The 15,933-nt window shown below is 42.1% G+C and overlaps 1 protein-coding gene across 1 annotated transcript; it reads left to right on the forward strand.

The window, feature by feature from the left end:
• Positions 1-290: 290 nt before the first annotated feature.
• Positions 291-15,329, forward strand: mamdc4 (MAM domain containing 4). Its single transcript, XM_070989159.1, is given in 31 exon segments — positions 291-530; positions 533-560; positions 563-625; positions 2,492-2,584; positions 2,705-2,869; positions 3,334-3,459; positions 3,725-3,958; positions 4,074-4,199; positions 4,530-4,685; positions 4,815-4,918; positions 5,033-5,188; positions 5,987-6,077; positions 6,175-6,288; positions 6,503-6,595; positions 6,709-6,846; positions 6,934-7,073; positions 7,638-7,746; positions 7,860-7,964; positions 8,422-8,556; positions 8,718-8,845; positions 9,967-10,183; positions 10,286-10,423; positions 10,504-10,631; positions 10,840-10,930; positions 11,786-11,935; positions 12,071-12,196; positions 12,283-12,407; positions 12,606-12,711; positions 12,985-13,175; positions 13,986-14,051; positions 14,354-15,329. Coding segments are annotated over 31 exon segments (3,825 nt in total). The 5' UTR covers positions 291-383; the 3' UTR covers positions 14,390-15,329.
• The last annotated feature ends 604 nt before the right edge of the window (positions 15,330-15,933 follow it).

Below are 15,933 nucleotides of genomic sequence, written 5' to 3' on the forward strand. Positions count from 1 at the left end.
ACTGATCATACTGATGCTGTTGTTTAAATGGGGTTTAGGGTTGTTCATATACAGAGGCGTATGCGGCTATAAGCATTTCTGGCTGTTTTGATGTTTCCTTGTAACGTATTTGTAACATGGCAAAGAGCTGATCTAGTTTAATTTCCGTGTGTCTGGTATGAAGACCGTGATGCTATAATGTGAGAACACTCCAAAGTCTAAATGACGTTTTTGCACATATCTTGTTTTTCACATTCTGCCAACTTGGCATGAATGCTTCATGACCATCAAGAAAAATGTGAGCTGCAAGGCACTTAATCTCCAACAGCTCTTACGATACAAAGTCCATGAACTCATAATTGCTCTGCGTGTCTCCCAACTGTTTCAACTTGGATTGTTGTGCAATGTACGGATGTGCATGCTGCCATTTAGAGGAAATTCTTTTATGGGAGTTTGTTGCAGTTGCATGCTGGGAGAACTTAAAGTCCAGGTGTTATCGCTTAGAAATGGAGAAGAGGTCGGCGTCAGCTAGCAGAGGCTCCCCAGTTTGTCCTCAGACCTTCAGACTGAGCAGGTGGAGGAAGAAAAAAGAAGATGCTACAATTGAGGAGCTCAGCTCTCACTCTGCTGTTGATTCTGCAGTTTGGTAAGAGCTCATTCAGCCAGACTCCATTCAAATAGTGAGCGTTTTTAGTAGCATTTTTATGTGGTAATATTAATGCTGCTGCTGGCCAGACTAAACTTAGCTTGTGGTATTGTGTAACTCATGGAAGTATGAAGCAGAACAGATAGTGCTGAGACGTTTCTGACAAGCTCTACAAGTTTGACATAAAGTCTTAATGTCCACTAAATAGATTTTTCCAGAACTTTTAACCACTTACAAAAAATTCCTAATGAAACTAAATAGATGGATGATAAATTAATGTATAGCTAAATAAATGTTTCTGGTTTCAGTATTTTAAAATGGAATGCAAACCTTTATGCTCAGAAATAAAATGTACAGACAAGACAAGCTTATACAAATTGTAATATTGCAAAAACAATAATGGTAACTGATTAAACAAAGTAAATACTACAAATAAGAAGAAGTCTTGTTTGTCTAAAAGTGACTTCCCATGTCTTTCAAAGCAAAATGTGCAGTTCTTTAGTAATGCTATCTATATCATTTTCATTCACCTTTAATTTACAGTAGAAAGAAACAACTGGAACAAATTTGAAAGATATGTTTTAATGTCGACAGACTCAGTAAAAAGAGATCATAAAGTATCAGACGTGTTTTTGCTCTGTCATGTAATTTATGACAGCATGCTGTGTGTGTGATGACTGCATGTTCCTGCTCAGTCCTGCCTGATTTCCATCTAACATGTCACTGAAGCACCAAGCCTCAAGTCTTAATCAGAGACCTTTGGATGGGCTGCCAGCAGTGTGCTGATGTTAACCTGCTCAGTTCTCTCTGGCGTTTGAGCCTCTTGGCATTAGCTGTGCTATAAATCTTTGTCAGTGGAGTTCCTACGCAGTGCAGAAAAGTACTGAATTTGATTTGAATTTCCAGGTCTTGATAAGTATGGGGAAAAAAAGAGATATGGAAAAATATTTTCTTCTAGACTACTGTCCCTATTGTGTTTTCTAAAAGATAAAATTCAGAATTTCTAAAAATGATTTGAGAGTGAGGGCCAGGAGGCGCGTAACTGAACCAAACCCAGACAGCTACGACCACATTAGCTTGAAAGAAAATGTGGTAATATCTTTGAATTGAACGTATGTGTACACAGCATCATAAATAAGTAGTGATGTGATGTGAACAACCCTTAAATTTTTAAGTTTTCTGTCCAAATTATCATCATCATCAAGCATCTTCAAATTCAGCCGCATCAACCTCTCAGAGCCGCATGACATGACTCATCATGTAACTTGGCAGGCTAACGTTGGCTAACATGGTCCAGCGCAGTGCAGGTTTGTTTGGACACAGTGAACAGATAAAATAGGAGAGAAATAAACTTACCAGCTGACCAAATGTTGGCTTGTGAACAGCATCAGGCTTCAATATAAGTTCTGTGGCAAAATCTGTGAAGCCTCACCATTTCTCCTTTTGCACAAAAATAGTGAAACTCAGCTTGTAAAATACAGATACATAGCTGCACCTGGCTTCTCCTCTTATACCCCTCATTTCACCATAGCCCCACCAGGTATATTAAAACACGGGCTGTTTGAATCCATGTCTCTGAGGTTGTCACTGGTCCACTGCAGCTCCAAGGGGGAAAAATGCTTCGACATGGTGTTGACTGTTTATTTCCCTCATGATGTGTCCCGCAGCATGTAAAAAAACACTATATGGACCTGTTAACAAGGTTAAAAACCTGATTTTCCTTGGAGGATTTGAAGGAATAAAGGACATAAATTATGTTGTTTCCACCGACCAGAACAGAAAAGGAGAATCACCCACTGTATGTTTCAATGATAGTTTTAATATTCTGTATCAGTTTTTGTTAATGCATTTGATCTTTTTCCACAGTGGCTGGTTCTTGGGCTTATCCATGCTTTAGTCCTGAGTTGAAATGTGATTTTGTCTGTGACTGTTCTGACTGCAGCGATGAGGACGACTGTGGTAAGTTTAAATATGTCATTTCATTGTGGCATCAGATCCAAAGCCCTAAGCTGGATTCTCTGTTGTGCATCATAACTTACAGTACTTTAGTCAGCTATTATTTTGTTTACACCTCTCAAGGCTACAGAGGAAAAGACTTTCAGTGTGACTTTGAGGAAGAAGGAATGTGTGGATGGGCTGACCAGTCGGTCGGTACAGCAGGTTACAGATGGGAGAAACTTCAAAGAGGGGACATGCTGCCCGACAGCGGGCCGTCCTCTGACTACACCATCGGGACAGCCACAGGTATAGTCTTACACACCATCACTTATTCCTTTTAATTTTGTTGCTGTATAGGCCACAAGTATCTTTAAAAGTATCTTTAAAGCATCTTTCAATACAGTACAAGAGTGTACTGTGAGCAGCAAATAGGACGACTGAAGCCTGGTGGTCAGGCTGCAAAGCTCTGTAGAGATGAAGAGTTGTTCTGTGGGCTTGTCTCCACACCTTTCACATTACAGGTGATCATTGGAGCCATTAGTGCAACTTTAAAAATCACAATGTCAAATTTCCTGAAAGAAAATGTCATATGGCTCTTCAGTAAGAATGAGAAGATGCTTTGGATGGAACTAGCTCTGAATTGCCACCCACATCTCCACTTCAAGCGTGACTTGAAACAAAGATAATCAGGCTGGGATAAAACAGCACCCTGCACTAAACTGCAGTCTTAACAACCTGAAATAAAACATGTAATATTTCCCATCACATAGGTTCGTTTATGGCAGTGAGTGCAGTGAGGGCAGAGTCTCTCAGTACTGCAGTTTTAATCTCTCCAGAGATGAGAATGGCTTCACCAACCTGCCGCCTTCGTCTCCGATATTTCCTGTGGGACTCAGGTAACGACCGTTGATGACTACAGGTTGTACCTTCAAACACAAACACAATGTTAAAGACAGGATTTCATCTTATTTTGTACTAAGTTCACTGGCAGTGTTAGTATATACTTTGTGTTTGTTAGCTTTCATGAATCCCTATCAGTAATTTAAATTTGATTATTATTTCTCATAACTAGTTTGATTTTTATTGTTGTGAACACTGTGATTAGATGTAATTTCCCCTGCAGCTGCCATACTAATAAACCATTTGTCTCATTACCTGTAGGTCACACAGGTCTGGGCTCCACGCCTCTGTGGGCGTCCATCCTTCACGAGGACTCTCGAGAGGCCATAGTGTGGCGTCCTGAAGCCACCAGTGTCCGTGGCTGGAGGGAGGCTAACATCTTTCTGGGCCAGATTACCACCGGCTTCCGAATCCGTCTTCACTCGCAACGCACCAAGGGCCAAAGCGGAGATGTGGCGCTTGACCACCTGGAGTTTCTGGACTGTGCTGTGCCCTGTGAGTCCCTCAAAATATCCTATTGACGTGCAGCCGATCATTCATTTAAAACGTCAAAGCCATGATGAGCATCATCCTGATAGATTCTTTTGTTGTTCTCTCATTACGTCATCAGTGCCACTCCCTGGTAAAGAGTGTCCAGTAGACATGATAGAGTGCAATCGTGAGGGCTGTGTGGAGCAGTGGCAGGTCTGTGACGGCACCGACGACTGCGGCGACAACACTGATGAGGAGAACTGTGGTGAGAAATCATCTGAATTACACTAAATATGATGACAGAGCAAGACATGCCGTGCAGAAGAGATGAAAGAGGCAATTCAACCAATGAAAAAAGACATTTGACTGACTTGACTACACCACAAAGGAATCCCTTCATTGTAGTTTGGTGGAGGCAGAAGATTCAAAACTGGATATCTTAAAAATTTAGCACGTAAAACCAAAAATGTCTGCACAGCTCCATCCGTCATAGCTCAAGTTGTGGGAAAATATGGGTTTTTAGCAAATCCACCTTTGTCTTCATACATCTATGTCTCCCCTGTGCTGTCTGTAATGCAGTTTTTTGTGTCTCCAGAAGGGTTCATGCGCTGTGACTTTGAGGACGGCCTGTGTGGCTGGGACCTGACCTCCCTGTCCAGCCTGAAATGGGTCAGGACCAATCAGCAGGACATCTCTATCACGGATCATCTGAAAGGACCAGGCAGGGATCATTCCAACAACAGCGCGACAGGTATCGTACAGTGATCAGAGCATCCTTCACTGCTGTTCTCTGTTATTGTCCGTGTGGTCAGTGTTACTCTTGTTACTCAAAGTGTTTTAAATGACCTAAAACATTTCATTGCTGTTATTATTATTGCAGGTCACTTCCTTTATGTCACTGTCCCTGATGGTGGTCTCACAGATGACTGGGCTGCTTTCCAAAGTCCCCACCTTGAACCCACCAATAGTTCACATCCTTGCAAGGTGAAAAAAAAATAGAAAAAAGGAAATAACAATGTAATACTGACGTTCCATTATGCATTGTTAAAGATATTTCTGACGATGATTTGACATGTTTTCTGTATCTTTCCATTTAAGATGGTGATGTACACTCACCAGTTTGGGCCGAGGGCTGGTGGTCTGTCGGTGCTGGTGGCAGAACGTAGCATCTATCCGGTGTGGGAGAAGACCGGAGCTCTCGGTGACCTTTGGGTGAAAGCAGAGGTGGAGATTGTCACCAACTCCACTTTCCAAGTGAGTACTCCACCCAAGGCTGTATCTATAACAATGATGGTAGCTGTAGCCTAAACAGAGATACTGATACTAAAGATTCATAGATAAAGGTTGTTACTATCTGAGGGTTTAATCTCATATGGGTGTAGGTTCATTTTTTAAATGAAAATTGATGTTGCAGGCAGGTGCATAGGAGAATAAGGAATGAGCCATGGTGACAAAAATCAGCTCCATCCATGTTTTTATGTACATTTTCACTTAAACACATTTAAAAAGCCTGAATGAAACTGCTGCAAATGCAAAATATCTGTAATACACATGACTGAGGTGGAAAAGTCGAGTGAAACAAAATGTGACAAAGACCCATAGAAACAGACTCAGCAAACCACCCATGATATACAAGAAGCCAAATGTCCACTGCAGCTTTAACTCCATCACTAAAAAGAGCAGCATGCAAAAGCATCAGATCTGCATGGAGAGATGATCCGACTGTCATGTTCATCAAATGAATGCAAGAAGCAAACATCATCTCGTCATCTCGCTGCACCGTTTTCATCTGCAATGGTTGAACGGCAGCAGGCTGGAGCTTTAGCGCCACCAACTGTTGTTTGTAGGGATGTGGTTCCAAAATGAAAGATTTACTTTTAAAAGAGAGGATGAGGATTGAGAGCACAACATTCTGACTTCAGTCCTTGAATGACAAAATCCTGACCACTGCACACATCAGATGGCTTTCATTTTTCTATTCTATTCAAAAATTTGGACTTTTGTCTTTGGATGAAATTTTATTGCTGTCATAAAACATTTCTTTCTTGATAGATCTTGATAGTAGCAGCAATCAGGGACTTTGCATATGGAGGTATCGCCATCGACAGCATTGTGTTGTCTCCTGAGTGCCGCTTATCATCCGGTAATCCCTTCAACCATCTTTTACAAAAAATGCTTCCACGTGAGCGCAGAATGAGCGGTACGATGCCTCTGCTTTCTCACATTCTCTCCTTGAACAGAGAAAAGTCCCAGTGCCGCTTTCCCTGAGCCTCCTGGAGAGCCGTGCACTGAACCGGACAAGATGTGTGATTTCCATCCAGACTGTGCACAAGCAGAGGATGAAGCCAAATGTGGTGAGTGTGCTCGTCTCGTTTCCTCGGTTTTACTTTCATCAACAAGTTGACAGAGGTCTTATTTCTTCCTTTTAATGAATGTGCTTGGGTCAGCCCTGACCGTTTATGACCTCTGTCTCATGCACTGGACATAACACCCAGGACTAATGCAGGTCATGCAGGTCTGATTTTTGTCTCATTTTGAGCGAGATGTCTCCATGAATCCCCTCTGCAGGAGACTTCTCTTACACAAAGGGCAGCTTAGGCTGGACTGACCGCAGCATTGGGAATCAAAACTGGATGCGCTTTGAAAATGTCACAGCTGAAGGTACAAATACTTCATGTCCTCATAACACTCAACTGTTTATGTACTAATATTCACTGATTCAACACAAATAGAAGGAATATTTGACAATTGCTTTTTCTTTTCATACTTCCTAGAGGAGTATCTGTATGTAGCCAGCGCCCCAGGCCAGCAGATGACCGAGGCCCAGACACGGACCCCCCTCCTGGGCCCCACTGGCCCAGCCTGCACCCTGAGCTTTGATTTTGCATTAAGTGGAAATCCAGGTCACATTGGTAATGAACTTAACTTGTTGCTTTACTTCTAACCTTTCCCCAGGACTCGGACCTTTTAATCTGACTCTGTTTATGTGTGTGCTGCAGGTGAGCTGTCCATCAGAGTGATTGACAGCATCCTGGGCGCGCAGCCTAAACTGTGGGAGTTCAGTGGGAAGACGGGGACAGGGGAGGGGGCGTGGCGGCACGCTGAATTGAATATTGGAGTCAGAAAACAACGCTTCCAGGTCAGCTGTTAATCTCATTTTTTCATTTGACATTTTTGCATTGATGATGAGATTTCAAAAATACGGTCAAACTTGTCAAAAGACATTTAGAGCTGAAGACAGTTGATATATCTCCAAAGTCTTGACCTCCTGTCCTGCCAGGAGAAAACACATTTTATGTTGTGGACATTTTTTAACAGTGACAACAATGGGCAGTTTTTTTCTTCCAACAAAAAAAGATGATGGTTGGTGATGAATCAAAATTTTTATATTTGGATTTTCTGCATTGGTGATGGAAGCTGAGTCAAAGAATAAGACAGGAAGTCAAACTTTGAGATCCCTGCGGGTCGCCTGTTTCAGACATTTCTATCCTGCTGGGTACCAAAAACATTCTGTCCAATGTAAACAGACAAAATTCATTTGAACCAGTTTCACAAAGAGGAAATAAGAGAAGTTCTGGTGATGATTGCAGCGAGAAGACAAAGACAGAAATATGTCATTTCTTGTCATATTAGAAATCTGCTTTACTCTTGTGTTGAATTTTGTGAAAGTCTCTTTACTCATACGAGCTTCTCTGTATTCCAGCTGGAGTTTGAAGCTCGTCGGAGAAAAATCTGTCCATGCACCGAAATCAAGGTGAAAAACGTTCGCTTTGTCACCTGTCATGCTGAATATTTTCCATTTTCCCCAACAGGTAACTCTCCCAACTATTTACAGTATACACATATAACGTTGCACCAAGCATATTTTCACATTTTACAAAGAAATGTCTAATCCTTTGATGATTATTATTTTATTTTTTGGCAGCACTCTCATGTAACTTTGAAGATGGTCTGTGTGGGTGGTATCAGGACAACAGTGACAACTTTGACTGGGCAATGCTGGACGGGATGGACCACACCATTGGGATCGGTAAGCTCATTTAAGAACAAAAAACAAATCTGCGTATACAAATATACAGTACAGTACATGAGTGTCTTCTCTGTCCTCAGCCTCACTGACAGCTGACAAGTTGACTTGAGTCCATAGGAGGATATTGTGTAATCATGTTATTAATGCAGCATTAACAGTCGTTATAAGTTACCACTGTCTGTCAGGTTCTTATTATTATCGATGATTATTATTACTTCATCCAATGAAATCACTTTGTGTATGCAATTAAGAGTAATATCTCGCTCATAATCTACAAGGCATTGGGGTATTTTCAATTTAGCTAAAGTGAAATGATCTTTGATAGTCTGTTCGTGGTGCTCAACTCAATGTAAAGCTCAATATTTGCATAATACATAATAAGTATTAAATAGAGAATAAGTTACTGCTGTACTTAAAACTCATGTAAGTCCCCACATGTTTCTCTGTTGATGTCCAGGCAGGAGTCTCACTGTGGACATGTGGAGTCCTTCTCTGCGCGGTCCGTTCGGGCGCTTAATTTCATTCACACAGTCACCAGGTTCCACAGATTACTGCCTGTCCTTCTTTTACAAACTCTACGGGTCGAACACAGGTGAGGATGAGACTGAATGGAAGAGTTTGGAGTGAGACAATGATAATGAAGTAACTGTCTCCATGACTTACCTGATAGAAGCAGTAAATGATCAGAAAATGTAATCATGTCTTTGTCCTCTCACTCCCACTGGCCCATCCTCACCCACTGATCCTGTCCAGGTGCTCTGAATGTGAAGCTATTGGATAGCAACGGTTATGAGAGCCTCCTCTGGACCCGCAGTGGAGCTCATGGCAACGTGTGGCACGAAGTGCACTGCCCGGTACCACACCAGCTCACAAAGTTTCAGGTGTGGAATGACTGCAGTTGGCCTCAAAATGCAATATCACAGAGCTGCGTGCATCTTGCATATTAAAAAGACAAGGTCAACACAGGGGAAAGTACAGAAGCCGAGAACAACTGTAGTTGTAATTATTTTTTAATGCCGTTATTACGAGATAACAAAATGACATTTCCTCTGATTACCTATAATGTTTATCAGAGATGAGGACTGCCAGGCCAGCATGCATAGATGGCATCTTGACAACTGTCATAACTGATTTATGACAATATCAATAATAAACTTTATTTATATTGCACCTTTCTTTACAATGTTATAGAGGGCTTTACTTTATAAGGAAAAAATAAAACCAGATAGATGAAGTGAGAAAAAAGGCGAAGGACATAAGCACAGAGGAAGTAAAGACAATAAATGAACTGAATAAAATCAGATAAATATGAATAAAAACAGTAGAAATAAAACTAGTAAAACATGTCCAAAAGCTTCCATAAAACAAAAAGTTTTAAGAGGAGATCAAGGAGTGTGTGTAATTGATCAACACATCAGCCTGTACCTGAATCTTATGAATTAATACACATCCTTTGTTATACCATTTAAACATACACCCGTGTCTCATTTCCAGTACCCCTATGCTAATAAGAATTCTGCTTAGCTGACCTCTGTATGTAAGCCTACCCCTTACGATAATTAGCCTAATAAATAAATAAATGCCCTCATATCAAATCACAAGGGACAACATTCTTACAACGAATGGCAAAAGTTCATAAAAACTTTATATGGTTTGCTTGGAAACTACCAAACCTACTCCAGAGAGCAGTGTGTGTATGTCGTGATCCAATCTTATCTCAAGAAAGAAAGTTAAAAGTTAAAGCTAAAAATGATTGCTCTCACGGCCGTCTTTGGCTTCTGTAAAGACGAGAAAGGGACAGAGGGTTTAATTGGGTGGTTTGGGAGAAGTTTTTGAGGAGAATTTCTGCCCCCTTGTGGTAAAATAAAATGTCACTGCAGCTTTAAGCATGCAGCCTTCTTTTAAGTCATTGTATCCTCTTTGTGAAAAACAGATAAGATGCCAAAATGAATTATTTCAACATTTCTTTCTGATCTTTTCCTTCCCGACCTTTGACATCCAGCTGATGTTTGAGGCGGTCCGGTCTGGTTTTGACGGACGCGTGGCCATTGACGATGTGACGTTCTTGGACCGTTCGTGCACCGTGCCCAGAATGTGTTCCTTTGAAGGCCAGCAGTGTGGGTACAGCAGCTCCGGGACAATTCAGTGGCTCCACCGCAACAAACACACCACCACAATAAGTGGGCCCAAAACCGACCACACCCTAGAGACTGAACTGGGTGAGAGAGAATCCCATTAGAAAATAATAACATTTTAATATGATTCGCAGGAAACTGAGAGACAGTGACCTGTGATCTTCCTCTGTCTGATTGCTTGCTCAGGCTTCTACATGATGGCAAACACCGGAGCGGACGTCCTGCCTTCTGGTGGAACGACAGTCCTCAACTCACCTGTTCGCCAAGGAACCACCAAGACCGAGTGCGTCAGTTTCTGGTATCACATGGGAGGAGAGAATCCTGGTGAGACACCTTCACACACACTGAAACACACACAAATGACCCCAAAAACACTATATTCTGCAACTGTGTGCACTTTGCAGGTTCTCTGACATTGTATATGAAGCCAGTGAAGGGAGAAAGGGTGAAGATCTTCTCTGACAGTCAGAACCAGGGAGATGTCTGGCGCCATGGCAACGGCAACATCTCTAGTGCCCTTGTGGACTGGCAGGTACGGTGTGGAGGCTGGAGAGAGCAGCTGGAACGATTAGAGACTAAGTGGTCCCTTAGATCACAGTTAATTATTTTATGCATAAAAAAGAATTAATCAAAATTTTACCTCTAATTTAGATATCTCTGTAAGTGCTTTTAAAATACACAGTTTTTAAAGAAACCAGCAACCTCAGATACCTGACGTGGTGCTTCATCCTGCTCTGCAGTTGGAGTTTGAGGTGGTCGGAGCCGGAGGCAAAGATACTCACGTTGCAGTTGATGACATCTACCTCTCAGCTCACCCGTGTGAAAGTCAAGGTTTGTTTCAGCCTTGGCAAAATTAAGGCAGAACACACAACAAACATTTTGAATTTTATAGCGTCAACGAAAAAATATGGTACAATTTGAGAAAAGCACTCATTTGTGTTTCGTTTTGTTTTTGTTAGGTTTGAGTAACAGTGGAAATATTACCGTTTTTTTTTGGCTTATCCTGCAGCATTTAAGCTCTTTAAAGGAGCACTCCACTGATTGTGCACATGACGTCCAGTTTACACAGGGAGCATCACTCGGCCTGTAAACAGTTAACATTTCTTCTGTGGCTCTGGAGGCATGTTCTGAAAAAATAAACCTAATGGTGTCGGCTTGGAAACTACAAATTTCTAACAGAAAGCTTGTGTTACTAAGCGGATGTGCGGGCTTTGAAAGACATGTGCATTACCCAGGCAGGGAAGGTCTAACAAAACATCCTATTGAGCCGCATGATGAGAAATGCAGGATCCATTGTCTGTCCATTGAGGGCTTTTCCTATATGGGAGACTGTGTATTTTGTATGTCTGAGAGCGTTGGGGAACTGCAATTGTAAATCACTGGAGCACCCCTTTAAAAGATTTTGCTCAACCATTCTTACCTTCCTCTCACCTTTATTTTTAGCTTTACCTTGAAGAAATTCAAAATGAAATGTTTTCATGCCTTAGCTCCAGTTAGTTTGTTCCTCCTTAATGTTATTTTATTGCTCACTCTCGCACTCTTGCACAGGATTTACTCATATAAATACATTGTATAATCATCAATGCAATGACGAAATGAAATGCTATGCGATAATAAAGGAGTAAAGTAATTATCAAGAAGAGACAGATTCTTTAGTGTCCATTTTTGTTGTGTTAAATATCTCAGGTTCTAAGTGCAGTCTGGAGAAAGGGATGTGTGGCTGGAGCAACACTCAAAACATCAAAGCGGACAGACTGGACTGGGAGCTGACAAATCGGGAGACAGAGAGGCACTACTCCACCCCAGCCGAAGACCACACGCTGGGCACAGAGAAAGGTAGACCGGAGAGAGACAAGCAGACCTGCTTTCACTGTGGATGTGGCTACATGCGATCATGCCAGTCACGCGTTTCCCTTCAACAGAGAAAAATGTACTGAAGCACAAAATAGACTTCCCTGTCCTTTCTGCCAGGTTACTTCCTGTTCTTCCCAAGTAGCAACCGGACAGCAGTCAATCAGAACGCTCGGCTGCTGAGCCCCCACCTGCCCCCGACCAAAGGCACCTGCCTGAAATTCTGGGCCTACAAGGAATACTCATGTAAGGATCATGCAGTCTTTGTGCGTGTGATGCATTTCCTGTTTGATATTTTGTAACACAATCCACTTTTTTTGATGTAACTGTAGCGAACTGCAAGCTGGAGGTGTGGAGGCAGTCTGAAGGTTTGCGCCATCAGCTGCTGGTGGTGAGCGAACTGGGAGGACCGTGGAAACGCTTTGACGTCGACATCATATCCACTGAGGAATACCAGGTCTGACTCTGACTATGCAGTATAAAATAGTGTGGTGCATCTAATGCTTTGACTGTAACCCTGTTCTGTATGTAAACCTTTTGCACTGCACAAGAAAGTGTACATCAAAATTCTGCACTTGGCTAAATGTTGTGAATGTCTCATTCGTCACGAGACTGACGTCTGCCTCTGCTTTTGTCTTGTTTTTGCTGTCAACAGATTGTGTTTGAAGGAATCAAAGGCACGTCAGGCGTCGTCGCTCTGGATGACATCGAGTACACCGTCGGAGTCAACTGTGATAAACAAGTCACAGATGTAGTGACAAGTAAGAGGCGGCAGAAGTTTTGCATGTTTTTCAGCTCATGAAATGCTAAGTGCATACTTTTATGTTTTTACTGATTTTGGCCAATCAGCACCTCTAAAGCTCACTAATGAACTTGCAGTAATGAAACTGCAGTTTCATGACTGCAGTAGTAATGAAATTTGTCTGGTTCAACTGGTTCAAAGCACAGAATCAGCAGTGCAGCTGTAACCGTAATGTTATGTTCAGCATTCTCTGGTACAACTGGTAACTAAATGTTTTCCATCTTCCCTTTAGCCTCACCACAGCATGACAACACAGGAGGGATTGCAGCGTCGATCATCGTGGTCCTGCTGTTGATCGGCACATTGACCGGGTTGCTGGTTTACTACCTGCGAACCCGACAGGGAGTCAGGGACGAGACCCGTCCGTCATCATCAGCTCCCTCAGCTGGTTTCAATAATGACGCATATGAAGCAAATGTTCAAGTGAGTTAACGCTGATGCTGATTCAAACCTTTGACAACACTTTTAAAAAAGCATGCAGTGAAATTTGTGCCACAAGTGTTTCAAGGAGATTTCTGGTTTTTAACATTTTGTAACATGTTTGTGGGTTGCTCCTTTTCTACCCCACTGAAAAGAGGCACTGTCTGCAAAGGCAGCACAGTTAGCAAAAAACAGTATCTTATAATTAGCAAGGCTATGTTAACTGTGCAACATTAGAAATTAGGCTAGCACGCTAGGCAAGGCTTGAAGCTAAACACAGAGCTAACTTAACAAGACTGCAACACAGACGCCCCCCTGGAAAAAGAGGAAAGCAGAGCAGATAAGAAGCATCGGCATCATCACTTTCGGGCTTCCGAGGCCTTAGCTGTTATAAAAAAAATCTAAATGATTTAAATCCAGAGCACCTCCCAACCATTGCTGCTGTGTGTCTGAGGATGTAGAGAGACCGAGGGAGTGGATGGGCTGGGTCACCTCCTCTTGTATACAGGCTCAGTCAGTTTTAAGCACACCATAAATATCTGAGATACAGCTGCTGGTGCATTCGACATATTTGCAGAACATGACTAAGCATGAACAATAATTCTTGAGTTTGACATGTGGGCATGGACGACATGGGTTAAAGGATATGGGATATTTGGAGACAAGGTAGTTTGATAGTTTCCTAAATCGTACCATTACTCAAAGGTAAATATAGCAGCAACTATGAGTAGCAAACTGAACTGTTACTATAGCTAGCAGCAGCATCTTCTCTTCACTGTATCTGATTAATAATAATTCATGTTTTCTTTTCAGCGGGACCGTGTGACAGTTCCAGCAGTGCAAAACCATCCAATGGCAGCTGGCTTCAATAATGTCTCTGTGAGTATACAACAGTTTATACTTTCCATGGCTCATGTTTTAATCAGTTTTCTATTTCATTTGGTGAGGAGACAATATACACATCCCTATTCACATTTAGTCTGCAAATACTGGCAGTTTAAAGCTGCACTAACTGCAGCAGAACGCAGCCTCACAGCCATGAGCCTGAACATTTTATACATACATACCTAACATTGCTTACACATCTAGCAGAAGTAAAGCAACTGTGTGCACACTGGAGTTTTCTCTGTCCTCGTCTGTCAAATGCACTTTATTAGACTCTTCTTCTTGTGTTTCTGCAGGTCTCTGCTGATGTCAGAGAGATGGAGGTGGCGTGAGGCAGGAGGAGTAGCGGTCCGGCCACCTAAAGGTGGCTTTGTGAAGTTAAGGCGATATCACAGCAGAAGAACTGCTTGTGTCGCCCTTACATGGCACGCACACACACATGCACAAACACACACTCAAATGCAAAAACCACAAGCACAGCTCTCATACTGAAATACTGTTGAAGGCCTAACAGGTGCAGCTGCCTCGGATCTGGTGGATCTCCTCCAGGGTTGCAGCTCTCTGCCTGTGAGATGGAGATGGAGATGACAGATGGTAGTCAGAGGGAGAACGTCTAACATGTCATTGATGGAAATAAGTTTAACTTCCTTTAAATCAAGACTGATGAATGGCAAAAAGGGTTGCATGAAGATTCAGCATCTATCTTAGATGTGTAAGCAAGTTCCAACAGTTTCAGGTCCAGCGCAACAGTGAATCATGTTTGTTAAGTTGAAGGAGAACTCAGCAGGCTGGGCTCCTTTCTTTAGGGCTTAACACGACACATTTTACACATTATGGTCGATTCACAAGTTACAAGTACTCCTCAGCCTCTGAAATATAGTGTATAATGTCTTCTGTGGGTCTGAAGGGGGATTGTCAGGTTGGAGAAAATAACTCCTAACTAATAACTCAATTCCCGGTTGTCTCATTAGCTCGGACACGACATTTACAACAGAAAGCCTGAACTGGGGGGGTGCAGCCTGAAAGACGTGGCTTCACCAGGGGAGGAGGGTCTTGACTCACATAAGGGACTAAAAGTCAGAATACCTCCAGCTCTCATCTGCCTCTATAGAAAGTTGTGGAGTCCCCCCTCTAAAGAGAAAGAAAGAAGAAAAGAATGACTTTAAACAGATGAAACCTATAGAAAGGTTACAGAGGAAGTTGGCATGTCATGCAAGACTGTGGGATGGATGTATTCTTTTGAATGTGTTGGAGGGTTAACTTTGCTTTGAAAGAAGATAGAAACGAGCTCTGATGATGAATGAATTAAAGCTGAGCATTGAATAATTGGTGTTTGTGTGCTTTTTCACTCAACTGGTCCACTGGGGAGTACATGGTGAAGAGCTAAAAAAAAAAAAAAAAAACATGGTTTAAGTGAAAAGGGCAACCCGATCATTTCCTCTGAATCTGAACAAAATCACACTCTCTATAATATCAGGCTGTTTTAACCTTGAACTTTTTGACAAATCAGTTAAAAATATCAGATATTTTCTGCTTATGCCCACTCAAATTTAAAGATTTTGTTATTGGCTACAGATAATATATTTTCTTTATCTTATCAGAATGAACATAGTGTTGAGACACTGCATATACTGCTCTTTACAAATGTACCCGTTGATAAAATGCGTTGGTATTGAAAACAACAACTGGCGATCCAAATAATGAATGGTGGCATGCTGAGTCAGAGGATGAATGGGTGCCTGAAGCCATCACGCGTGCTCCTGATAGGTAGCTCCCTGCATGGCTCTGATGGTCAAATGCCTCGTTCATCTTTAGGAAGAGGGGATGACGACATCATGCCCTTAGCAACGGTCGCGTCTCTACGGCAACATCCTCC

The sequence above is a fragment of the Chaetodon trifascialis genome, chromosome 20, assembly GCF_039877785.1.
Source record: "Chaetodon trifascialis isolate fChaTrf1 chromosome 20, fChaTrf1.hap1, whole genome shotgun sequence".
Lineage (NCBI taxonomy): Eukaryota > Metazoa > Chordata > Actinopteri > Chaetodontiformes > Chaetodontidae > Chaetodon > Chaetodon trifascialis.